The sequence below is a fragment of the Ambystoma mexicanum genome, chromosome 2p (genome assembly GCF_040938575.1).
Source record: "Ambystoma mexicanum isolate Mex_15411 chromosome 2p, UKY_AmexF1_1, whole genome shotgun sequence".
Classification (NCBI taxonomy): Eukaryota; Metazoa; Chordata; class Amphibia; order Caudata; family Ambystomatidae; genus Ambystoma; species Ambystoma mexicanum.
In genome coordinates, this window is record NC_090923.1 from 1,011,427,393 (window position 1) to 1,011,454,049 (window position 26,657).

The 26,657-nt window shown below is 45.9% G+C and overlaps 2 protein-coding genes across 3 annotated transcripts in view; one reads left to right on the plus strand and one right to left on the minus strand.

The window, feature by feature from the left end:
* Positions 1–26,657, minus strand: part of NTPCR (nucleoside-triphosphatase, cancer-related) — a 164,851-nt gene that overhangs the window by 59,911 nt on the left and 78,283 nt on the right. The window lies entirely within an intron of this gene.
* Positions 1–26,657, plus strand: part of ZNRD2 (zinc ribbon domain containing 2) — an 86,230-nt gene that overhangs the window by 15,240 nt on the left and 44,333 nt on the right. Inside the window, exon 2 of the mRNA XM_069644848.1 lies at positions 12,232–12,383. Coding sequence (XP_069500949.1) covers positions 12,234–12,383 — 150 coding nt within the window. The 5' untranslated portion in view covers positions 12,232–12,233. The remainder of the gene's footprint in view (positions 1–12,231; positions 12,384–26,657) is intronic.

Genomic DNA, 26,657 nt, shown 5'->3' on the forward strand with positions numbered 1-26,657 from the left:
TGGGAACGATTTTATAGTGGAAATTATTTGAAATACATTTTTGCATTGAAAACATTTTTAAAAGATATGCATCAATAGTGGGCCTATCCGGCTCAAAGGGGAAGGATAGTTTCTTTTTATACTAAGGGGGGAGAATGTAAAGTGATGGCAACAGAAGGTGGAGGAGCAGATAAGATAGTGCTGTACTGGATTTATGGTTTGGAGGTTGTTAATCACTGCCGACCTCTTGTATGAACTGGCCATAAGAACTCTCCTTCCTCACCATTCTTGATTACTTTTGAATTTTATTGTAATTTGACTTTTCTATATCTCCTGCCCCTTTCTTTCTTTCCCACTTCTTTTCTTTTTTAAAAAAATATTTCTTTTGTGCAAAAGGTTCAAATAATGTAAAAGTTTGTAATAAGTACATAAAATAAAAAAAAGAATACTAATTTATATTGCCGTTCTGACATCGTTTCATCACTGATTTTATTTTTATTTTTTATTTATTTTTTTATTTTTTTAGCTACGTATCCCTATATCACATTGGCGTGTATTAAAGTGAGGACAGGCATTAGGCTTTTGTTAGTATAGGCCTTTATTGTTTGACTAGGACTGTTTCTTTATTATTTGATGGTCGAGATGTTATAGGGCCATACAGGGTTTTTTCCAAACCCCTTGAATTTAAAAATAAAGGTTTTGAAACTTGCAACTCTTGTGTCTACTTGTGATACCATGCCTCCCTTACACCTCCTTAATAGATCTGTGACCTTCAATCTCTGCCGGTTTGAAGGCTATTTGAAGACCTGGCTTTTTGGCCAAGCCTTCTAAAACCTATGCTACCCATGCTATTTATACCATTTGGTCTGGTGCCTTTATGCTTTGTTCTGATGTGTGTTCTATACATTTCGGATCTATGTGATCCAAAATTTGTGATCCGAAAACAAATCTGGGATTAAAAAGAATAATATCGACTTTCAAAATGGTGACTTCAATTACGGCCCGGCACAGTGATCACATAGATCACATTGGCCCGCATCCCCTCCCTACTTATCTTTCGGTGGCATCAGTTCCTTTCCACTAACGTGGCTCGAAATTGGCGTTGCAGAGTCCTTTTTTGTTTTAGTTTTTAAAAAAAAATATAGATCATCCCCCGCTCTCCAGGCAATGGAGAGCGGGGGACACCCCTACAACACCCGACTCCCATTATACTGAACAAGGAGAGCGGGGGGACACCCTTGCAACCTCTGATACCCTTATTCGGAGTAGTGGGATTTTTTTTTTTTTGTGAGAACCCGCTTTTGCTCCTGACCAAAATTCTGACTGCTACTTCAGCCGGAATTTTGGTACGAGGCAAAAGTGAAGTAACTGTACTGGTCGGCATTTTAGTGTCGACATTTTGTTATAGTCCCATACATTTCCACTGAAAAAAAAATTACCACCCCATACTCTTCTCAAATCATTATGTATATACCTTGGCATCCTGCCCTTAGTGGATGCATGGGGTGGAGTTAAGGTTGTGTAGCTACCTTAATTCGTGAATTTGTAAAGTTTTTGCAGTTTAAACCTCATGTCCCTTCAACTAAAGGTGTTTTTCTCTGGTGAATTTCATAGCAGTTTTTATTATTATTGATATACACCCATCAGACCTGTGACTGTGCCTTGTGGGTAGTTCACCTTTGGCTATGCTCCAAGTGTATTGATGTCCTATGAATAGTGCACACAGAGCATCCCTGCGGCCACGCCCTGTGCTCACTACCTCTACTTGAGCTACCCTTAGGCTACTAAGTCAATACACTACTTGTAGTATGCACAGAGGACATGGCCTTTGGTCATGTCACGTAGTTAATGACCTGTAGCATGGTTTGTGGCCATGGAAGGGTGCAGTACCTCTGCCAGAAGGACTCGCGAGCGTGGTTTGCTGCCATGCCCAGGCATTCTACCTTTACTGTGAAAAGGGCATGGTCCATTTGCAATACACTGCAAGTTTTCCAGGTATTGCCTCCGACCATACACTGGGTGCGCTACCACTACAAACACTACCCAAAGGGCACGACCTGGGGCCTTTCATTCTCAATGAGTAATTAGGCCGCAGGGCATCTTCCTTGACCAAGATCGTGCACTACCATACTCTAGGTGCACAACAACTACATGCACTATCAATTACCGCCTGTAGATTTTCCTCCCCCCCCATTTCTTTGGAGGGGGAGGTTTGCTTAAATGCAGTCTTGTAACTGGTACACATCAGTGCTGCCATCTTGTGCATTGATATTTGTGTTTGCTTGACAACTCTTCTAATGAATGCAGAGTGACGCAATGGGTTGGATGTCCATGTTGCGTATGGAAAATTAATAACTTTGAAATGGCTCTCCATAGCTAAGCTGAACGCTAATGCTGCTGCAAATGAGTAAAGCAACTTTTCTGTTGCTGAGCTGTCTAAAAGTCGGTGAAGTAAATACCAGTTTTTCTCTATTCGGTTTCAGAAGAATTGTTTGCTGAAAAAAGCAAGTTTGATTAGTTAGTGTTACGAAGCCAGCATAAATGCTATTCTGGGTGAATTGACCTGCCCAGTCGATATTATCACTTGGAAAGTCAACCTTGATTGCTTCCTATTTGGATAGACTGCCTTAAATTTGAGAACGATACTATTTTCAGTCTGTTTTGGCCTAAAGGTCCCATCATAACCGGTGGTATAGGAGTTGTAGTTGAAAACATCTGGAGAGGTGCAGTTTGCAGACATCAATCCTAATAGAATACAGCAATAATAATAATAATAATAATAATTTACTTCGGTATTGTCTGCAGAAAAGGTTTTTAATTCATCTTTAACAATACATTTCTTTAGTTGCACCCTTTTTTTGTATATGTAATGAATACTCTAAGCTCCCCCGAACTAAGTAATAGAATTCAGATTTTCCATACTAACGTTACAGAAAGTCATAATTCTATTAAAGACACAGGGGCAAAGTATTATGCTTAACCCTTTAATCACTACTTGCGCAGCACACATAACATCACAAGTTTCATTCCCAAAAGCACTTCTATTTCCATGAAGAGACGGTCTTTATCAATGAAACTTGACAGCTTTGACTCAGCTGTCATGTGCTCTTGCCCTTCAAACAGCACACTAACTTCCTCAGGAACTGTCTGCATCCTTCCTGATCTTCCTCTTTCTGATGCTGCTCTCGCAAACTCTTAGAACCGAAGCCAACATGACCCAATGAAAACAAGCCACATGAACTATCCACACCAATGTGACATGTTGTGCTGTCGACTTCGCTCCTCATGACTCGTGTCGGATGTTCACACACCTGCCGGCTTCACCTCTGCACCTGGAAATGGCAAACACAAAACCTAGTATTCCATGGGATGGGTAATCTCAACCGAATAGCCCCTGTGCCCTTTGCGCCATTTGCTTCCTGTGCGCGCACCTGGTGAATCGCCTAGCTACTTCTACACCTGGCCTACCTCGAAGCTTGCGATTACGTGGCTGGGATAATACTTGGCCTCTGTGTCTTTAATAGAATTAGGACTTTGTAACATTAGGATGGAAAATCTGAATTCTATGTCCAGATACGTTGGTTCGTATTATGCTTGTTCAAAGCTTGCCACCAATGAGGCTACCTGCTCCACCGGCTTAAAATAAAAGGTCTTGAAAGTCGACTCATTACACCAATCCATGGCCTCCAAGCGAAAGCCCTTGGAGGCCATGGCACCTCCTGCCGAATGTGCTCCAAAGCATTCCACGTCTATACCGGCTAGGAGGGTGATCCATTTCACTCAGCTAGCTAAGGTAGCGACTGACACTCCGGTTTATGCAACGCAATTATCAATCTGCTCTCGCACGCCTACCGGAGAGTTGCCATCCTCGCTTCGTATTCTTTCAGGTTCTTGACCGGGCACAACTTTGGTTGCACTAAAAAAACTGCGAAGGATACGGAGCTGATGGCTGTCCTCCTCCTCACGTGTAAGGTGACTCCCTCCGGAGAGAAAGATCTGGCATCTATCTCGAGTGCCCCTACATCCAAACCCGTCTTGCACGCTACCAGGCAGAACAGCAGGGCAAGTTTCGCCGAAAGCTTTTTCCTGGATAATTCCAGATTATCCGGCCATCCCTGCAGGAACCTGAAAATGATGTCGACATCCCCTAGCTTTGAATACTTTGGCCCCGGAGGTTCGATGGCTTTCACTCCTTTGAGCAACCTCGGCACCAACGCATGCTCACCTATCGGGCGCCTAGAACTTGTTTGTGCCCTGCCGATATGGCCGACCTGTAGGTCTTTATCGTCCTGTACACTCTGCCCTGCTATGACTGCTAGGGAATTAACGACATGGATCACATCTGCAGAAGCAGGATGTACACCCCTCACCAGATACCAACTACTCCACTTGGCCCATGCTGACTGGTATGATCTGGTTGTCTTAGGCGCCCAGGGCTCACCAATGTGCTTATCAGCGTCTCTCGAAAGGCCCGGGCCATTTCCAGGATCTCCTGAAATCCCCCAGGCTATCAGCCAGAGGGACCTTTGAAGGACCAGCGGGTGAGACCGTCCTGTCGGATCTAGGAGAACCTTTGTCCTGTCGAGAAGTAGAACCGGGGTGTCGCACGAGAGGTCTAGCAGGTTAGAAAACCAGGCTTGACCCTTCCAGGTCAGCTTTACTAGAACCAGCGTCGCTCTCTGGCACCTCGCATACGCCAAGGTCCTGCCAATCCTCGCAAAGGGAGGGAAAAGCATAATCCGTGCCCGGACCCAACTGCTGAAAGAATGCGTCTGTCGCGGCTGCCTCCGGGTCTGCTCTCCAGCTGAAGAAACGCCCCAGCTGTCGATTCAGCCTGGATGTGAATAGGGGCTCATCTGGCCACGGAAAATCACCAAGTCCAGCCGCCAGTCGCTGAAGTCCCTGAGATACTGTGAATTCCAATCTGCTACCTGATTGGCCGAACCTGGGAGGTATTCCGCCGTGACGCTGATCTTCCTGTTCAGGCAGAGGTGCCAGAAGTCCTTGGCTAGCTCTGATAACAGCTTGGATCTTGTGCCCCCCCCAGGCTGTTTGTATAGTGGACGGCCAACACATTATGATGCAACACTGCACCTTGTCCCTAGTCGGGTTTCTGATCGCGAAGGAGCATGCCAGGAGCTCCAGAATCGACCCACCTCAGAGGACCAACTTTCCCCAGTTGTGATCGCTCCGGCTGGTGTCCGACTCTACTATCAGGTCCGGGAGTGACCCGAAAATTGCCTCCCCTGTTCCATGCCTCCATTTGCTGGATCCACCAGCTCAGTTCTGTGTTTGCTTCCTGCGACAGTGGCACCTTCTGCTTGTACGACAGCCCTTCTCGAAGGTGCCGTATCTTCAGACGCTGAAGCACCCGATAGTGCACAGGCCCTGGGAAAATCGCTTGGATGGAGGAGGTGAGCCTCCTCACTATCCTCGCTAGTTCCCTCGGGGTGTAGGAAGTGTGAAACAAGGGACACTTGGCCTTTGTTGGCACTCATTTTAGGAAAGTTTTCCCAAGGCCATCCCGCTTGATCTATGTCAGCCGTTGTGCAAAAAACGATGCATTGCCTGCTGGTTTAAAGGATTTCTTTTTCCCACAGACCCTCATTTGGGTTTGTGTGAAACCTTTTTATATCACCTGCTTTCCTCTTTTTGCTTGAGGCATAGTTATTATTAAACAGAAAGATCACAACTGCTCCAGCAGATCATGATGTTTACATCTTGATAAAATAACTTCCTCTTCTAACTTCCTCTGTCATTCCTACTTGCCTGTCCGCCATCCAGTCTTGGTGTACCTCCAATGATCTGTCTCGACGCCAGCAAGACTGAGATTTTTCCTATCAGGACTCCTATTCCCTCTTTCCTCCCTTCACTATGGCCACCCTTGATTGGTTCTCCCCCATCTCCTTCTTCTGAAACCAGAAACCTGGGAGCTATCTTTTGCTCTTCTCTCTTTCATTCCTCACATCTTGGGCCTTGCCAAGAAGGCCCATTTCCAACTCTACCTCCTCAGGGGCATCCTCCCTTTCCTCACTTCTTCCCAGAAGCGTAATGTCTCCAGAGCTCTGGTTCTCTCCAGGCTGGACTACTTTAACAGCCTCTTCCTTAATCTACCTGCTTCTTCTCTCCGCCCCCCTCCAGCTAATCCAGAATAGGGCTGCAAGATGTATTCTTGTCCTTAAATCAAGAGACTGTATCTCTCCAGCTCTAAAATCTCTCCACTGGCTCCTGGTTGCTGCACGGTTGAAATTTAAATCCCTCTGTATCATCTGGGGCCGGGGACCATGCTATCTGCTACTTTCTCTTACCCAATACTGTCATTCATATCCCTCTGATCTGGCTCCAGCTCTCTGCTTGTTAAGCGCTTCTCTAAGCAGAGAGCAGGCGGCCATTCCCTTTCCTCGTCTGGCTACCTCCTTTGGAACAGCCTTCCCCTTTCTCTGTCTTGAGCTGGATCTCCTCAAGTTCTGCAAGTACTTCAAGACTTTCCTCTTCTCCTCCTTCCCCAGCTCCCTCCACGTGCTAACCCCCCTCAGTCGCTATGATTGGTGGCCTGGGCAGCATCCACCCTTGCACTGCACATGCCTTCAGGCACCACTTGGCCTGTGTTGTCTCACAGAACTGCATTTATTGTATGGGCTTTTGACCCCTCTTCCATCTAGTGGTTACTGCCTGGCACTTACCTGCTGCCTTGGCAACAAACTCTCTGGCACTTTACCTCTCTCTGGAACCTCTAACACTTACCCCCTTCCCTCTCCCTGCACTTGCATGATCCCAATGTTCACGAGGCCTAGTAGGGCCGCTTCTGTATTTTGCTCTTCGCTATTACCATATTTCTTTGTCTTGCTTTTTCCCTTGTTCCCTTTGCCCTGTGGGCGCTTTGAAATACAATTTCTTGATGTATAAGCGCCATACAAATGCCCAATAAAATAAAAATAAATAAAATGCTAGCCTTCCAGGTAAAACTAGTATCTTAACATGTGCAAGCTCTTCCATGCTGTAGTCAGTCTTCCGAAACGTATCGTTTTTCTTCAAATTAATTAACTGCCTTCGTGTGTTTTGTCATCTTAAAGGTAATTATAATGTAGAACAAACAATGTCTCTGTTTCAAATCTATGGATGTTTAAATTTACTCATGTGTTATCTCTAGGCTACAAGCTAATTTACACGTAATCCCCTCACAGAGCGATTTCCTTTACTACAACTCATTTGCACTCCTGTTTTAGGAAATCGTTCCCACGTCCTCTGGGCCCTTCACCTATGGCAGCCGCCTTGGCTTAATACGTGAATGCTTCTCCCTTATGAATTTTGCAAAAACGGCTTAAGGCATGCTGGCTGAAATTTCGTTGGGTTACCACAGACCCCCTTCCCTCGGCCAAATAACCTTGGCAGAGTATGCGCATTTAGCATTTTGTTCTCCTTGTTCGTGATTATTTACATTGTCCACGCACATCTACTAGATAAAACAATAGGGCTGCCTTTTATCCCTTTCCTTATTTAAGCCAGTTAGGTGTCAAATCCTCCGTTCTTGGCGATCAGCTCGTTTTCATTTTGTTTTGTTTTGTTTAATCCGCAAATGGTATATTGCAGTTTTCGGTGTATGTAAAGGCTGCACACAAGCAGTAAATGGCAACATTTCTTTTAGGGTGGGAGTAACCAGTGAACAAAATTTCGCAAGCTGAGTTTGATATGCCTTTCAAATTTGGTGCTTTTTTATTTCAGTGGTTTTTCCAAACATGCAGAGCATTTGTTCTGGGAGTTTGTATTGAATGTACTCTTTTGGTATAACACCCTATAAACTTTGTCCCCTTTGCACCAATGCACACCCAACGTCCCAAAAATATTGCAAGTAACCCAATTAAATGTTTGGGAAAGTTAGTTGCAGCCTCCCAAAATCACATTTTCCTTTGGAACATAGTTCTAACTTCGATGTCTCGAATCCTGACTCCATTATATCTTTGATTTCCTTGGAGCACATGTTGGGACATATGCCCTTACAAATGTAGAACGTGTTATGGAAATATAAATACATGGCAAGACTGGATAAACCGATATATAGACACATAGTGATATGAAGTCATTTTGAGAGAGGTTCATAAATGTAAACAAATATATGGATAGCTATATAAAGACGTGTGGGTTTAGACTACCTGGCAGCAACGACCACCCTGCAAGTGTGTATGGAGTGAGATGGCTACCATATCTGCTGGTTTTGCAGACTAGGGGAGAACACAATTTTTTGGACCCAGATCTAAAAAATGCATATAGTGTATCTAGAGATTCAATTATAGGGTATTTGAGTAGAATGTCTTTGATAACCTGAGAGCAAGGGCTTTCATATGAGACAAAGCCTGTATGTAGAGAAATAATTTATATTCAGGCAAATGCTTTGTGCCTTCATAGACTCTAAAGAGATGCTGCCAGAATTGACTGTTACTAGTTAAATCTGGATATTTTCCTGAAGGTGTCTCTGATGTTCGAGGGCCGCCATTTATTTTGTATTTATTTCTTACATTTATTACTCGCCCAGACCCGCATGTATCACGGCGAAATTACAGGCATGTTCTCACTTATTATACAGTGTTACAGTTACAGTCAAGATTTCAAATAAACGATTTTTATACAACGGTACAGTTGCATTTAAATAATTACTTTCTTATACTATATTGCAATCAGTCAATGGGGTAGTAATGGGACTAGCAGAGGTTATTTAATATTTGTTGAATAACCAGGTTTTCAACGCTTTTTAAAACCTAATAAGGTAACCTCATTTTTGATACCGAGAGGTAGTGCACTCGATTGCAACGGGGCTAGGACTTTGAAACTGCTTCCTCCTGCTCTGCTGTATTTGTATTGTGGTACTTCCAAGAGGGCCAGCTTATTGGATCTAAGTGTCCTACAGGAGATTTTTTTCTTGAGGGTATTGTTAAGGTAAATGGGCGCTTTGTTTGAGATGCATTTATAGACTACACTAAGTGTTTTGAAGATGATTCTGGCTTCAATTGGCAGCCAATGGTTTTCTCTCCTAATGTTGGATATGTGATCGGATTTCTTTATGCCTAGCGCCGCTCTAAGAGCTTTGTTCTGAAGTAGTTGAATTTTATTTGTTAGATTTGGATGTTCCTAGAAATAGGATATTGCAATAGTCCAATTTCGTTAAAATCAGTGCTCTGGCCAATGTAATACAGTTTGTGGGAGTAAGGAATTGGCGGCTGAGTGCAATAAGTTTAGCTGTGTAAATTGTAGAAGAGGAGAAAGCTGATATTTGTTTGCGCATAGTGAGGTTGGCATCAATGTATACCCCAAGAGTTTTGTCTTGTTTGAGTACTGGGATTTGTATGCCGTCAATGTTGACATGTTTGTAGTCAGGATGGAGGACGCTTAATCTTTTTTGAGAGCCCACAATGAGAACCTCCGTTTTCCTCTCATTGAGGCAAAGGCTATTTAGGGCCATCCAATTTTGAATTATAGCATATACTTTGTTAATGGTATATGTGTCATGGGTGTAATCCCCTGTAATGGGGATGAGGATCTGGGTGTCATCTGCGAAATTAGTGTAGATGACACCCATATCGTCAAGGGCTGAGAATAGGAGTTTAGTATATGCATTATAAAGGTTAGGGGAGAGGCAGGATCCCTGGGGGACTCGTATGAGAATTGCAATAGGGTCAGCTGCATATTTTCCGATGGCAACTCTGGAGGTGCGGTCCATTAAAAAGGATTTGATCCAGAGTGTGGCGTTATTTGAAAATTTTAAATCTTTTTTTAGTGCGTCGCATAGTTTGTCATGGTCTACCGAGTCAAATGCTGCTGATAGGTCCAACAGGAGTAGGGTAGCTAGTTTTCCTGAGTCTCTGATGGTGTCTAGTTGGATTTTCAGGTCCAGGAGAGCCGTCTCAGTACTGTGGTTGTGCCTGAAGCCGGATTGTCTAGCTCCTAGTAGGTTATTTTGTTCAAGGTGGGTTTGTAGTTGATTGTAAGCTATCTTGTCGATGATTTTTAGTAAAAAAAAGGGACCGTCGTAATGGGCCGGTAATTCGTAGGGTCTAGTGGATCTAATGTAGGATTTTTTTAGTAGTGGGGTGACCCACGCCTCTTTGATGCTAACTGGGACCAGATTGGAGTTGAACGAGGCATTCACAAAATTAGTAATTATAGGAGTAAGGGTGAGGGCGCATAGTTTAACTAGGTGTGCTGGGAAGTTATCTCCTTTACAGTTAGATGCTTTGAGTTTGGTTATGGTACTATGTACTATCTCGTTGGAGACTGGGGTGAAATTGAAGGGAGGAGTAGTGTCTTCTATGTTTAGTTTAGTTTATTTTATTTGTATAGCGCGCCATACCCTGGAGTATCAGGGCGCAAACAGACAAGGATATGCTCAACTTAGTTACAGGTACATAGAAATCAGATGAAGGTACAGAGATGCGCCGAGCTTGGTTACAGATATGCTCGGCTAATTGCACGTACAGGAAGAGGCAGGAAGAGTAGACAGACATCAGCAATATTACAGCAAGCAGATATGAACAAGGAGAGATCAAGGACAGGGGAGCAAGGAGTTTGCTCCTGTTCGCGTAATATATAATTATATACAGTAATGTACAATGTGACAAGTGGAGTAGTTAGCTGTCGTTGGCTCTCAGCCACCTAGTGAGTTTTTGTCTAAATTGTGATTGGTGATTTGGGTAGACAGGGGGTGTTTGTCAGACAGATTTCTTTTGGAGATAAGTTTGTTTTGTAGTAGTTTAATTTTTGTAGGAAGTGCATCTTGAATGGTGGTACACCACTCTTTACTTGGTTGGACCGGGTTAATAATGGGGATTGGATTCTCCAACTCCTTGAGTATAGTGAATAGCTCTTTAGTATCAGACGAGGCATTTATATTAATTAAGGGCGTCTATTGACTATTAAGGGCATCTGCTTTGTGGGCAATGATGGCTGCTTTGTATGTTTTATTAGCGGCGTTGAATGCTTCCATGGCTTCTGGTGAGTGGGTATTGTTTAGCCGGTGTTCAAGCGATCGATGGGTCTAAGAGAGACAAGTTCCTCGTTAAACCAAAAGGAGGATTTTTTTGTCCTTGCGTTTGGTTTTGTTGACGCAAGGTGCTAGGGTATCAATTGTGGTGGTAAGGCATTCATGGTAAATGTCAGCCAAGGCACAGGGGTTCTCATTATTGATACTTTTGTTATTGAGGGTGCTAGCTAACAATGGGTTGAGGCTTTCTGCTGAGAGTTTACAGATGTTTCTTGTTACATAAGATTCCGCTGTGATAATTTTAGGTTGGTCTGGTTCATTGCACAGGATAGAGAAGTTTATACTGTGATGGTCTGACCAGGGTACTATATCAATGGAATTTATGGATACTATAGTATTGAGTGGTAGTATCCAATCTAATATTCTCCCTTTTGTATGGGTAGGGGCATTCACAAGTTGTGTGAATGCCATGTCTTTGAGTGCACTGTGTAATACTTCTGCTTTATAGTCTTGGGTATCATTGAATCCAAGATTCAGATCACCAAGGACTATACATTTTGTGTTGGGTTTGATGAGTGGCATTAGTAGTAATGGTATATCTAATTATGGCTGAGATTTGGTATTCGGTGCTCTATAGATAGTTATTATATTTATAGTAGTTTTATGGTTGGTGGATAGTTTAGTTAGCAGGACTTCGTAACCGTCTGGGTTCTCTATGGGGCAGGTTCTTATTTTGAGATGGTTTTTAGCGATAATGGCTACTCCCCCCACCTACGGACTTCATTCTGTCCGTCCTAAGGATGGTGTAGTCTGGAGGAATGGCAATAGAAAGTGATGGTCCGGAGGCTTGGTGGAGCCAGGTTTCGGTCACTATAAGTAGGTAAAGTTGTTGCTCAGTAATGTGGTCATGTATCCCTGTGGCATGAGCAGGTATGGAACGTGCATTAATGAGGGCTGCTTTGAGATATATAGGAGGTGGTGGAGCTAGGACTAGTGGAGGGGGGGGCATGTGTAAGTGGTCCCCGTGACAGTAGTTTGTTGTTTAGCTGTGGTACTCCTCTTGGAGGATTTGGTTTGGGTCGTTGGTGGAGGTGCTTTCCCTAAGGTGGCAGTGGTGGCCGAGGCACATGTACTAGGGCGGTTTATTAATCGGGATCCGAGTCATTAGAGAGCTAGCCACGTTCTGCCTGTTTTTTCTGAGAGTTAAGCATGATGGGAGCACTTCAGGTTCCCCAAGTAGTTTCTGTATCCCCCCGTTTGAGCTCTGTTTCTTTCTTCAGGTATGGACGATATGCACTGGGAGCCGCCCTCAGAAGCCGAGATGAAGGTAATCCAGGCCAGACGGGAAAGACAGGACAAGATCAGCAAACTAATGGGTGATTACCTCCTGAAGGGCTACCGTATGCTGGGGGATTGCTGCCAGGATTGTGGGGTGAGTACCTCCAGAGGTTTGAGAGTGCTGCAGAAACCAAAAGACAATGGTTTTCCAAGCCACAGTCAAATATTTTGCTGGAGTAGGTGGGCTGACCAAAATCATTGACAAGACAACCTTTTCAAAGGGATTGTTGGTAGTTGTTTTGCCACTTTCTTTGACCTCTGATTCTAAATCCTGATTTTTTTAGTTTTTGAACTTCATCTGTTGAATGCAGCAAGTTCGTGGACAAAAGGGAATGACTGTCCTAGTAAAGCTTGGAGGTATGGTGAAGGTGTAAGTTCTCCTCTTGGACTGGGTGGACTTAAAAGATGGACACAGGGGTGCAGTGCCTGCCTCTGTGAAAGCTTTTTCAACCCCAGGGGCATTGAAACTTTCACCTCCGACTGGATGGGTTTAAGGGCATCAACTTGGTGCTACTGGATCTTTCACCTCTTTGACGATGAAGATGGATCTTGCATACTACCAGTGGATTAAATCATGAGATTGGCAGAGGATAACTAAGGGACTTTAACTGACCGAGTCAATGGGTTTGAGTTTAGTAAAGGTATACAGAGCATATCGCTACTAGGATTAGTTGGCTCTCTGTATTTGCACAGGGAGACAGAGCCTTTTATAGGAATAGGTAGGTTCATGCAATTGGGGTAGGGACACAGTCTGTCACTTCTAAAACTGAATTGACTTTCTTTATTAAAGCACTTGGGAGTAGAATATTGCACAATCGGGACAAAGATGGCATAAAAGCTATCGGCACATACAAAGGTGCAGTTGTGTACAGACAATGCAACTGAGGAGTCAAGAAGCACCACATTTGATGACATATACAGGTGAAAGCAAAACCTTAAAAGGAGGAGTTTAAACAACATGGTATAGGACCAAAGTGTAGTCATTTGTAGTCTATCTGGGAGTTTTTTTTGCATGCATGTCAGGTAAGCTTTGAAGGGTTGCCATATATTCTGCAGGCAGTTCCCCACTGGCTGCATAGATGTCCATTGATCTGCAATATCGCTGGCCCAGGTAACAGCACGCAACCATTGATCAGTCAAATGTATACTGGGTCTTGACCATTGTAGCAACAAGCATAGATTCACAAGTTTATGCGTATGCCCCACCAGATCATCAAATGCATGGAAAAGGCATTGCATGGGAGTAGCATCCAATCTACCACCAGTCATATCAGCAAGTATAGCACATACATCCTTCCAGTACCCATCAAGCTTGGAGCAGCTCCACACCATGTTGAAATACCCAGCATTGTCTTCCCCACATCTAGGGCAGCAGCCCGCGCTTGCTTGAGAAAAGAGTTTCACCCGAGCCGGAGTGTAGTGATATCTGTGTAGGACTTAGAGCTGTATTAGGCAGAATCGGGAATGGTAAGAGACTTCCCAGGTTTGTGCGCACATATCGGCCCAGATCTCGCCTGTAACGTCTAGATTCATATCCAGCGCCCATTTGGATCGGAGCTTGGTTAAGAGTGATGAAACTCGCCCTTGGACCATACGAAATCATGTCCGGGAAATCATGCGTGTCCATGATCTACCCAAGTATGGCGTCATTCTCGGGTTCAACTGGCAAACCCACCCATTGCCCTTTAAACACTCTGCGAATGCCGATATATTGAAGCCATTGCAAAGATTTATACTGTGCAAGCGCAGGGACATCATCATCATCATCATCATCATCAGCAGCAGAAATTAAGTTACCAGCTAGAACCTGGTTCCCCAGTGAGCTAAATCCATCGCTGCTCAGTAGCGGTATCTACCCTGGGAAAGGTTGGGATACAGTTCCAAAAAGTGAAGTTGCTATGGTAAGGATGAGTTACCCCCAAAAGATTCCACATATTATACCATCACCAAAGATCAAATCTCTCACTCACCCGCTGAATACCTTTCGAGCTTAATATGCGGTTTGGGTGCATCCGGCCGAAACCAAAAAGCTGCATACTGCGTCTGTGCTACCAGCCAGTATATCTTGAAGTCCGGAGCAGCAATCCCCCTTGCACATAAGGTATGGTCAAGGTATCCCACGTGTGGTGCACCGTGCCCGAGTGCCACACAAAAGCATTGATTGCTGCGTCCAGCACTTTGAAAGATTTCATAACTAGCCATAATGGTTTATTTTGAAATAAAGTTTTGGGAGGTTTATCATTTTGAACAACAATATTTTACCCGCACTGGTCAATGGAAATTGTGCCCAAGCCTTAAGCTTAAGCAAGAGGTGCGTCAAGTATTTGAGATGATTAGACATCACACTACCTTATTTGATTGTAGTTTACTGTAGACATCATTTCAGATGGAGCCCATAATAAGCCAAGTAGGTCACAGGATTTGGTCACAGAGTCAGTAAGGGGGAACATTTCAGACTTATTACAGTTTACACAAAGGCCAGACAATTCCCCAAAAGCGAAGACCTCTCGCATGCTCGTCCGGGAGGATAGCTCAGCGGCAACGTGCTCGCCTTGGAAACAAGACGACACGAAGCAAGACGGGTTCGATCCCTGGATCCGCGCTTAAAAAAAAAAAATATTAAAATAAAACCTCTGGGTATTAAGCAAGTCATAAATACGCAACTAAGAGACATATTCCTGTAACAGCGCCTCGATGCCCCCGGGCTGTGTGAGCGCTTTAAAAATGCGAAAAATAAATGAATGCTCGGGTTCAGGTGAATCTGTGGATCTGTTACATAAACAATCGTGTCATCCACATAAAGAGATATGATTTCAGGTTTGCCGGTCATCTGGATGCCTCTATGCTTGTGTTTATGCCTACTAAGATCTGCCAACGGTTTTATAGCTATGGCGAGCAGTAAAGGTGATAAAGGCCACCATTGGCGTGTGCCCCTATCTATGCAGAATGGGGCCAATGGCATCCCATTAGAGCAAACTCTTGCAACCGTGAGGTGTAAAGTAGTCACACGCAAGACGAGAAATTGGGACCAAATTTAATTTCTCCAACACTGCATACATGAAGCTCCACGAGAACAAATCGAAGGCCTTCTGTATGTCTAGCGTGGCTGCCACAGCCTGTACCTCCAGATCTATCTGAGCAAGAATATTGAAAGACTGCACAAATTGAGTGCTGTATGACTGTACGGACTCGCGGGTATAAAGCCCGACTGGCCGGGGTGAATGATGTGAGTCATGTATTGTGTCGGGCATGTAGCTAAAATCTTCGCAGAGCTCTTAACATCAGAGTTTATCAAGGAGAGAGGGCAGTAGGAAACACAGTGTTCGGTGGGCTTATCGGGCTTTAATAGCACTCTGATATCCGCTTCGCTCACGTAACTTGAGGGCTTCTACCCATACCTTATGAAGATACCTAGACTTGACATGTTTATAGAATTAGGCGGTAAGGCCATCCAGGCCGAGCAATATCCTCTAGGGAGATGGGGAGATCCAGCTGATCACTGGCCTCTGATGATAATTGTGTGAGCGGGAGACACACCATAAATCTGTCAATGTCGGCATCGGAGAACGTTTCTTTATTTGTGTATAACTAAGAATAGAAGGTTTCAAATACTTTATTAACCTCGGTTAACGTGTGCACCAAGGGGCCAGACTTGTTCCTAATGAGCTCACATGGCAAACCGCACGTCCCAGCAACTGCCTGGCTGCTCACCCTCTCTGCATCTCCTCGCTGCCACCGTAGCGTCCCGAAACATCAGCTCCCTCGACACATTGTCTCTACAGTTGTCCAATGCTTACTTTTGTGTTCACATTCCCTCTTGCAATCTGTTACTTCTCTTCTTTATTCCATAACTTTCACTCCCTACTTTGTCTCCCTCACATTCACTCCCTTTCTCTTGCTCATGTTCTCTCTGCCCTGTGTATGTATGTATGTATGTATGCGTGTTTTTCACTCATTCTCTGCCATTCTTTTATTCCTCTTCTCAGTTCTATATTCAACACCTATTCTGTGTCTTGCCTTTCTCGTACTGTTTCACATGTATGTTCCTCACTCTGCCTCTCTGCATCTTTCTCTCTGTATGTCTCTTCCTCTTGCTGCCTCAACTCTGCCTCATTGATCTTCCCACTCTGGCGCACCCTGTCTCTCTGCTCCGCCCTCTCTGCCCCGCTCCCCATCTCGGATACCTTCATAACAACCTGCCTCCCACCCCCACCTGGTGCCTCTGAATCACCGCCCTTCAGCTCTGTTTCTGAGTCACCCGCTCTGCCTCTGGATTGCGCCCCTCATCACCCTTTATTCCTCTGACTGTCTCTATGGATATTTTGTTGCCAACTCCAGTCACAAAGTCCTACGCGTTGTAACGGGGCAGAAGTAAAACTCTGACATGGAGGGGTCATTGTGGTTGGCAGAAACCTTTATTCAAAGTGAAAAATGAAAAGAAAACCTTATCTAGCCCTAACTCTAAAAGGGCGTTCCCTGCCTCAACCAATATTACTAATGTCACATTCAGGGTGTCAAAAAGCAAAAGTCTACAGTACTATGTCAGAATCATGGCTGTGTCCCTCACACTCCATCTTAAACTAAATAAAAAGGAGATGCTATTAGTCCAGGGGAATTACTCCCTACCCCTGGACACAAAGGCAGTTCTTGGTTTCTCAAGTATTTGGGGGCGATGTCTTCCTTCCACAGGCTACTGGTATAGTTCATCAGCTGCTGGGAGGATGTCTTCCTTCCCCATCCTTCCTTAGGCTTATAACACAGTTCAGCAATTGGTGGGGAAATGTCTCCCTTCCTGGGTTTCTTCTCTGTCCCTGGTTGGTAGACCTGGTTTCCTTCTACCAGACAATGCGATGAGGAAGAGGAGTTTGGATGCGTCTCCAAATTCTGGTGGGTCCTTGTCCCTGATATGGCAGACTTGATTCCCTTTTCTATCAGGCCTCTTTGTCCCAAACACAGACTTGGTTTACACGACTGCCAAGTACTGTCTCCATATGTATTACACTCCCGGTTCTCTTTAGAGCCTCTTGATCTCACATGCAGACTTTGTTTACTCTCCTGCCAAGTACTGCGCTCGTATGTCATATTCTCACAGTTCTCTTCATCTTCTCCTCTCTTCTTTGATAGCCCTAGGTCGCCCTCACTCCAAGTACTGCCACAAAGAAGATTGGGTACTCCTGTTGCTTGATATGGTATTTTCCTGTAAAGGTCTCCCACTTTCCATACACTGTTAGTTTCAAGGTTTGCTCTACCCTCTGGGGACCCCAACCATAGTCTCAGCCACCCAAATAACTTTAGGGTTTTAGCTCAAGACCTCTGGTCGGTCGTGGGCTCCCCTGTGTGTCTCTGCTTCCCCGTTGCTCTGGGGCGCTCCCCTGGTTTGTCGCAGCAGCTTCTGACACTTTTCAGTATTTTTATTCGAGTCAGACCATGTGGTCCCGCACTGCTGCTAGTGCTTTCCCCAGCCAGCCTTTCGGTTTGTTCCTCGTGTCTGGTGGAGACTGCCATGTCTGTGTCTCCGCGCCTGGGTCTGCTCTTGCTGCTTTCATTGCTGACTACCTGTCCCTCTCGCGGTTCCTCTCAGGAGCATCTGATACTCTTGTGTCTGCCGTTAGTTTTTATATCGGTATCCAGTAAGATCTGTGTTTGATGTGAGATGCCGGAAGGTGTCTCACCTGCCAGACCCCGGGGATCTGTCATCCAGGTGGCCAGGACACAGCCATCGCTATTGGATCCAGTTCCTGGTGGTGGACCAGTGCGGGAGGATCACCTGGATGAGTGGTCTTCAGGGAATGGAAGTGGGACACCGAAGGGTGAGACGCAGTATCCCCTTCCCTGTAACAACTTCTCCCCATTCTACCAGGTAGGATACCTAGATGCTCAACCCCTCTCCCCCCCCCCCTTTCTCAACACAAACACTTTCTCATGGACAGTTCATCGTGAGCAACAACTCACTAACACCAGAACCGTATACCCGACATGTCCCAACAGAAGGGTCAGGCAGAGTCAGGCAATTACTGATAATCACACACACCTGACTTCCATCATACTTCCCCACACGGATAAAAGGCGCAGCACGAAAGCACATTCTGAGCAAGGTAAAACACACGAGGAAGCAGCAGTTCGGAGGTGGCAGTATAACACAAGGAGAAAAGCGGCAAGACAAAGGGTTGCAAGGAGGGAATTGCCCTAGGCCTTTTCAGAGGAAGAAAACCGCTACTTTCACGAGCAATCGTGAATAAGAAACCTAAGACTGGCAATTGAAGCTGCAGAAAGGTGCATTGTGTGTCAAAGGTACCCAGGGCTCTCCCTCTTCGATAGCTGAGGCGGGTAAGAGCGATTGCTGCTGTGGTACTGTCCTTGGCTCCTACAACAAAGCAGCGCCAGTAAAGTCAGCACAGCCGGTGAGTCAGGAAGATTGATAGCAAACCGGTCTGTGTTAGAACAAAGGTTGCAAGCAGTACATTTTTTTGAAGAAATCTGCAAAAATCAGAGTGTAAGGCGTATGTGATGAGTGACGCAAATATAATTGTAATATCCAAGGAGTGATTGATCTTTTGAAACCAAGGTAGATGCCATATACAGAGTGGTCCGGCGCCATGTGGGTGCTCATTCGAAGGACTCTGTTAGGCACCCAACTGAGAGTGTAAAATTGTGAACTGTGAATCGAAGTGGTCCTGCAACGGGTCAAGCCAAACCCTGTGTGTGCACATTCTAAAGTCTTCGATTGCTAATGTGAACTGTAATTGCTCCGAGCCTGGCTGAGGGAGACTAATTGTGTACAAGGGATCTGACCCCGGCTGAGGGGGATCCAGGGTGAACCGTGAGTCACCCGAGAAAAGATATTTATAAGCATTGGAGAAGAGGATCTGAGCACGGCTGAGGGGGATCCAGGGTGAAGAGTGAATCGCCCTACTTGAATACTTGGAAGGGAACATTTTTGTTTGTTTGATACATCGGGCCCTCTAGATCAAGAGACTTTTGATAATTTAAGACTTGGGCATAGAAGGCCCTGATGCTTGTAAAATGCTCGAGTGATCCGCCTTGTCCCCTGCTGAAAATGTGAGGAAGGGAGGCCAGAGGCCTGAACATCCTGACTTATCATTTTGTGACACTTCTTTCTTTTTCATGAACATTACCCCAAACTATTTAACTTAGCGGTAAGGATTGGCAATAGGTTTTTTAGTATAGGCCCTTTTTATTTTGACGAGACTCCACTAAAAAAGACTGCATTATTATTTTTTTGATGGTCAAAGCTTGATCACATCTTAGGTTTAGATAGGTGTTTATCACCCCCTTGATAAAGTTTAATAATCACCCTTGAACTGTGGTCACTTGTGTCGGTCTTACTTTGATACCATGCCTTTCTTACACTGATGACTAGACCGTTCATCTGAGTGATCCCTGCAGATCTGTGCCTCTTCATCACAGTTTCTTGACTTGGATCTTCATGATAGTCATCCCTATTCTTCCTCATTTCAGTCCTTTCTGTTTCTTGCATACTATAGAAGCATATGGGATAGGTGGGTAGAGGTGAACAGTATGGGGGTGTCACTGGTCCCTCTGGCATCCCCCTTCAATGAGATCCACCCGCTGAGTAATACCCCCATGGGGACTATCAGGGGGACTATCGGGTGGCGGCCTCACCTGCCTGACCTGACGGGAAGGGGCCCCCCCTACGGAAGCAGTGATGACGCCCTTGGATTCGTCACAGCGCGTATGGGATTTTCAAGCTCGGTGCACAAAGCAGATCAGCTAGCTTGGGTACCTGTAAATGGTGTGCTTCACTCTGTAGAATTTGCGCTTCAGGGGGTGGTGCAGGTTCTCCTCTGGTTCATACCCTACAGTTTGTAGACGTCTGCTCTAGGGTGTCAAGGTTGTAACCCCAACTTATATTCCCTGTGGGTGCACACCGCTCCCCCCTCCACCCCCCCCTTACCCCTGGTCCAACACTGTCTGGGAAACAACCACTCGGCACATATTTCTTTTCTTGTTATTATTGTTTCATGGTAAAAATACCCTTTAACAAATACTTTCAATCAAGTACATTTAAAAACAGCAATCCACTTTTCGGTGTAAATTCATACATATCAATTCAAATTAAATAAACATCAATTCATCATCCTATACAAAAAAATACATAATCTTCACATAGTAAAATTCCAGCCATATGAGACCATAAGTTGCACACCACTTCACTAGACATACGCTCGTACTGTTGCAGTAAGTGACCGGATTAATGATGACGTCGGTCAGTAAAGATCTGGCAATGCAATAAAATGTGTCTTAAGGTTTCCACTTGATCAGGCAACAAGCAAAATCTACATGTTCTTTGGTCTCTAGGTGTCTTAGTTCTTGCACCCATCATTTCGTGACTGGGTAGTAGGTTTACCTCACCCGCATCATCTGAGCATGACAGAAGTTACTCAAGGACCTGCTCAAATAAGCCGGGCAGACTGCTACAGACTTCACATCAAGCCACAGACCAATGAATAAACGTTAAGTTCTCACTTTCTTGATCACTTGGATCCAGTCCACTTCTCTTGATTTCTATTTCTCCTTTGTAGGATGCCTCAAAACCAGTTCTCTAGAAATACAGAATTCATCACGAATAACTTCACATTGTTTTTCCCATTCGTTAACAGAGGCCCAATCTTCTTTTTTTTGCCAGTAGAACCTTCAGTTCCCACCAGATCGAGCCCCCTCAGCACAATGTATCCTGTTTAATAGAAAGAGGTTAATATAATATGTAGAATTTAATAGAGGACAAACCCAGTCCATAGCGAATGACTGCTGCTGGGACTCCGTTAGGTAACTTCAAGACCTTATGCTAGAATAACCCATCCAGCGCGTCACAATCCTGTTGAACTGGGAGCCCCAGATTTTGTGTCCCATATGTTATTGTTGGCAGCACCTTCATTTTGATCAAAGTCAAGAACTGGAATCTGAGAGTAGTGACCAAACCTATGGTTCAACACAGAAGCCTGTGCGGCCAGCATTGTCATTTTAGAGCGATAGTGGCTCTGCAACTCATTTTTGTTTCTGAGCTCAAATAAATGAATCCCCAGATACACAAAGTTGGGAACTGTCTCTAAGACTGCCCCTCCCAGAGACCAATGAACATTCTTGTACCTCTGCTTCATCCCAGGCCTTAAGAGAAGAACCTTTTGATTTTGGTTATTATGAATTTATTCCAACTAGCATATGCATTAAGTGCCTCCAGTTTGTGTTGTAATGCGATTGGAGTAAAATCGAACAAGGCTAAGTCATCTGCCTATGGAAAATAATCCAGCCGGGAAGTGGCAAAACGCAAGGAGAAGAAGCAGCGTATGTTTACGAATGTTTCATTGATGTCAGAGATAAACAGACTAAAGAGTATAGGGGCCAAAACGCATCCTTGCTTAAGGCCGCGATTGTTTCAATGGGCCTCTATAACCTGCCGTGACCGTTGAGTCTCACTCTCTCAACCGTACTTGAGTACAAGGCCACAATCCTCCTAAGCAAATTCTCTGGGCAACTCCATTATAACAATTTGCGCCACAGGAGGTACCTGAACGCTATCGAAAGCCATGGAGAAGTCAACAAAAGCTATATAAAGTGGTTTAGAACTTGCCATGCATCCCTCCTCTACAATCCCACAAAGAAGGCATTGGCATGAGTACCGTTTCCCCTTTGGAAACCCGTCTGAAACAGATGCAGCCTACCCGCACTCTTAGTCCAACAGTACAGGTCTCTCAGCAGTATAGAGGTGAACGTTTTTGTGGGAATGTCCAGTAAGGTAATTGGTCTTCAAATGCTCCGAGTCCATCTCGGTCCCTTTTTATGAATGGGACCAATATCGACTGCGACCAAGATTTTGGCAGTTGGTGGGATAGTATAACTTCCCTAAAAATAATTCCCAGAACATGAGCCCACAAATTAGGATCTAGTTTCAGGACCGCATTAGATAGACCATCGGAACGTGGCGCTCACAAGTTCTTACTACGACCAATTATTGCAATGTCCTCCTCGAAGAAATCCAAGCATCAGGATCCCGATGGCGGTTCCAGTTGTTGCTGATCCTCATTTGCCACCTCTATAAACCATACTAAAATTATCGATCCATCCTTGCTCATCAGTGGGGTTAATCTGGGCATAAAAGGACGAACTAATGGTGTTTTTAACCATTCACCAAAAATGACACACATCCCTTGAGTCCACCAGGGACAGCATCGTACAGGCATCCTTCAACAGCATTGCATATTTATGGGCTCTCAGCCATTGTCTATACACAAGTTTTATCTTCCTTCGCTCTAGTCCGTTAAGCCCCTTGTTCTTACGTAACTGTCTCCTTGGGTCCCTCTTTTTTAGTTGAACCTCAGGATTGTATTCGTGTTCCCGAATCACCCTGTTCCTCGACTGTTGGCAAGGCATAAATGCGATCCAGGACAGTCTGGTATGGTATTACAGCCAATTCAGCTTTGAGTTCACCAGGCTGGAAAAATTTATGTAAGATCCAGTAGAATCTATCCATGCTGGTGTTAGGCAAGAATTGATGTAGTAACCCTGTGGAAGACTACACTTGTCCTCTTGGTATTAGGCAACCCACCTTTTGGTATAGGCCTGTACTACACAAGTTGGTAGTGTGACTGAGCAGCCAGGCTTTTCGAATGGATTGTGTCCTCCCAACGTATTCGTCATCTTTGACATGTAATGTCCAAAGCTGTGCTGCTTCGGAGATTTTTATTCGGCAGGGGGAGCCTTGCGTCTGGTCGATGTCCCTCGAAGGCCTCTGTCGAGGGTGATGTCATCGGATGTTATAAGTAGCACGCATGGCGCCTGTAGCCTCGGTTCCGTTTTTTCCGCAAACATGTTTGCTTCACAAAACTCTGCGTGCCTCGTGAATTTCTGTTCGTATGATGTCCATCACGGACCCGCACTGCATTTGTTTGTGGTGCCTTGGCGAGAACCACGCTACGAACGACTGCTCGAAGTGCCAGTCGTTGACTGCCAAGGCCTTGCGGGAATGTAAGGGGAAATTTGAATGTTGACAGGGTTCCCAAGCCTCGTAAATCTAAATCGGCTGGTCTTTCGACCGACTAATCGAGAGGGGACACTCCTCGTCGGAAGAAGTCCAAGCGGTCCAGGTCCCGCAGTGGTTTGCGCCACTCGTCTTCATCAAGGCGGTCCAGGAAGCGCTGTCATCGGTCGCCTTCCTCATCCTCTTTGGATGATGCCGCCTCGAGAAAGGTAGCCTGCCCCACTAAATCCTTGACCCAGGAGGAGTGGGATGCTTTCCGGGTGCAGATGTTGCAGTTATTTCAGTTGCCGGGCACAATTCCGTCTGCCCCTTCCCACAAAGCCGGCAAGGAATGGTCTCGGCTGGCAGCTCGCGTGCCTTCGGGCCCGGGTGTTCGGCGTGATGAGCAACGGGAGCCTTTGAAGCCCCATTCGGACAAGGCTTCGGGTGATCACCAGAGACGTGCTAGGTCCAGGTCGCAGTCTTCGTCTCTGGCGAAGTTGTCGAAACCTGTGAAGTCTTCAAAGCCCTTGGGTACTCTTGTCGGGGTTTCACCCAAGGTCAAGCCCTCGAAGCCGTCAGCGCCATTGTTGACACCATTGGAGCTGTTGACGCCTTTGATGCCAGGTAAGCCAAATTTAACAGTGGAGGTTCCTGTGGTGGTGCACCCCCTGAGGAAGGCTACTTCTAAATCTGTGAAGCCTGTGGTTGACGAGAGCTGTACTCCTCTTCCAAGAAAGGACTTCTTTCATTCCCTTCAGAATATTCATGAGGACAATGAAAGGTCTGATGAGGATGTTGGCCCATTTGGTCTTCCATATGGAGGAATACGTCTAATTTCTGAAGAAAGTCGAATGGAGGATTTGTGTCAGCCTTTGCATGATGCCAGTGGGCTTGATACATCCCCTGTGATGGAGTTTGGTAGATCAGATCCGGGAGATCATGCCAACTCCTCGTATCGGAATTTGATGTTGAGGGTTTGTGGAGTACGTGGGTTGGGCCAGGCCTCCGGTGCAGTATGATCAAGATGATCTGTCAGACATTTTGGATCATGGTCCGTCCACTGACCCGGTGTTGCCATTTCATGTGGTGTTGCAGAAGAGGGTGGCTGCTACTTGGAACGCCCCAGAGTCTATTCCGGCGGTGAAGAAGTCATTAAGAAATACCGCCCATCCAGTAGCGACCCCAGCTACCTATCCACACACCCCACTCCTGAGAGTTTGGTGGTTCAGGCAGCCACAGCCACCTTGAAGCAAACGGCGTACCCTACCATCCATCCTGATAGGGACGAGAAGCGCTTCGATGGATGGGAACGCAAGGTATTTTCTGCTGGGAGTATGGTGTTGAAATCTGCCAACTCCACCTGTGCCTTAGCAAATTTTCCCACACTCTGGGAATATGCTCAGCCACTAAAGAGACGCAATTCCACAAAGGGGAAGTGAGGGACGGCTTTCTAGCTATTGTCCAGGATGGCAAGGATTCCATTTGTGAATCCCTTCAGAATGGGTTGGATACTGCAGATAGTGCCAGCAGGTCCATGGCTGCGAGCACAGTGATGCGCAGGTTTGCGTGGTTGCGGAAGTCGGGGTTTGCACCGGCTGTGCAGGCTCGTCTTCTCAACACGCCCTTTGACGGGTCTTATCTTTTTGGCAGCAAGGCCGACGAGAGCCTTGAGAAGTTGCAGACCTCCAAAGCAGCTGCCAAATCTGTGGGTGCAGCTGTTTGTCAACCTCAGCCTTTTCGTCCTAGGGGACAGCATCGATGGGGGTTTCTTTTCGCTACTACTCCTCATTTGGAAGGGTGAGAGGAATGGCCACTCAAAGGGGCCAACGTAAGTTTCCTTGTAGTGGACTGGGTAGAGGTGCCAGCTCAAGCAGCAGCCTTTTTGCCATCGGGCACTGCTGCAGCTGCTTCGAAACAGCTCTGAGGCCAAGAGTCCTTGTTCTCTGGTAGGGGGCAGGCTGTCTCAGCATCTAGAAGAGTGGCGAGCCATTACTTCAGATGCGTGGGCTCTGGAAGCAATAGCCCACGGCTATTGCCATTGGCCTCACGACAACCACCGGGGGAAGCACACTTTAAAGATTCCAGATCCGCTCCTTGTGCAGTAAGTATGGGCCCTGCTGGAGAAAGGTGCTATAGAACTTAGTGCCTGTGGCAGAGAGGAACAAGGGTTAGTATTCCCTGTATTCATTGATTCCCAAAAAGGACGGAGGACTGAGACCAATCTTGGATTTACCATGCTTGAACAAGTTCCTCAGGAAGGACAAGTTCAAGGTGGTCACTCTTACTCAGATCCTTCAGGCCCTCCAGCTTCATAATTGGTTGGTGTCATTGAACCTGCAGGATGCTTATTTTCATGTGCCGATCCATCTCAATCACAGAAAATACCTGAGGTTTGCAGTTGGTGACTCGCACTTTCAGTTTCGGGTCCTGCCATTCGGGTTGATCACCGCCCGCGGGTCTTCACCAAGCGAATGGTGGTGGTGGTGGTGGTAGCGCATCTCAGGATAGGGGGGATTCATGTCTACCCCTATCGGGACGATTAACTGATCAGGGTGCGTTCTCGCGAGCAAGCCTTGCATCATCTCAACGTTACCTGCCACTCCCTTCACAAACTGGGCTTCTCCCTCAATTTCACAAAGTCCCATATAACGCCTTCCCAACAGCTCCAGTACATCGGGGCTGTGTTGGACACGTTCTTGGGGAGGTGCTCGCCACCCAAGGTGAGGGCACAAAACATTCTCCGGATGGTCACCAAATTTCAACAAGCCCAGAGTCTTGCGGCTTTCGAATTCTTAAGGATTCTCAGCCTCATGGTGTCCTGCATTTTTCTGCTGTCAGAGGCCCGCCAGAGGATGAGATCCCTTCAATGGGGTTTCAGGACACAGTGATCTCATTCTCAGGCAAGATGACGGTTCTCCTTCAGATTCACAGGATCTTCTGTGGTGGGCCTGCAAAGGAAATCTAATGGGGAGAACCTTTTTGGAAACCATGGCCATAGGTAATGGTAGTGACGGACGCTTCCCTCACAGGGTTAGGAGCTCACGCCAACGATCTGACCATCAGCGGTCGTTGGTCTCCAACGGAGTCCAAACTACACATAAATCTTTTGGAGCTGAGAGCAATCAGGCCAGCACTGAAGGCTTTTATGCCTGATAATTACGGAAGAATGTCCCGATAATGACGGACAACGCGGTGGCCATGCAGTACCTCAACAAAAGGGGCGGTGTAGTTGTAGGATCGCTTCCACTGTGCAGAGAGGCAATGCATATCTGGTTCTGGGCAATACAGGAAGGAATCTCCCTAGTGGCGGTTCATCTAGCCGGAGAGGAGACCACGGTGGCAGACGCTCTGAGCAAGCAGAGCATGGTC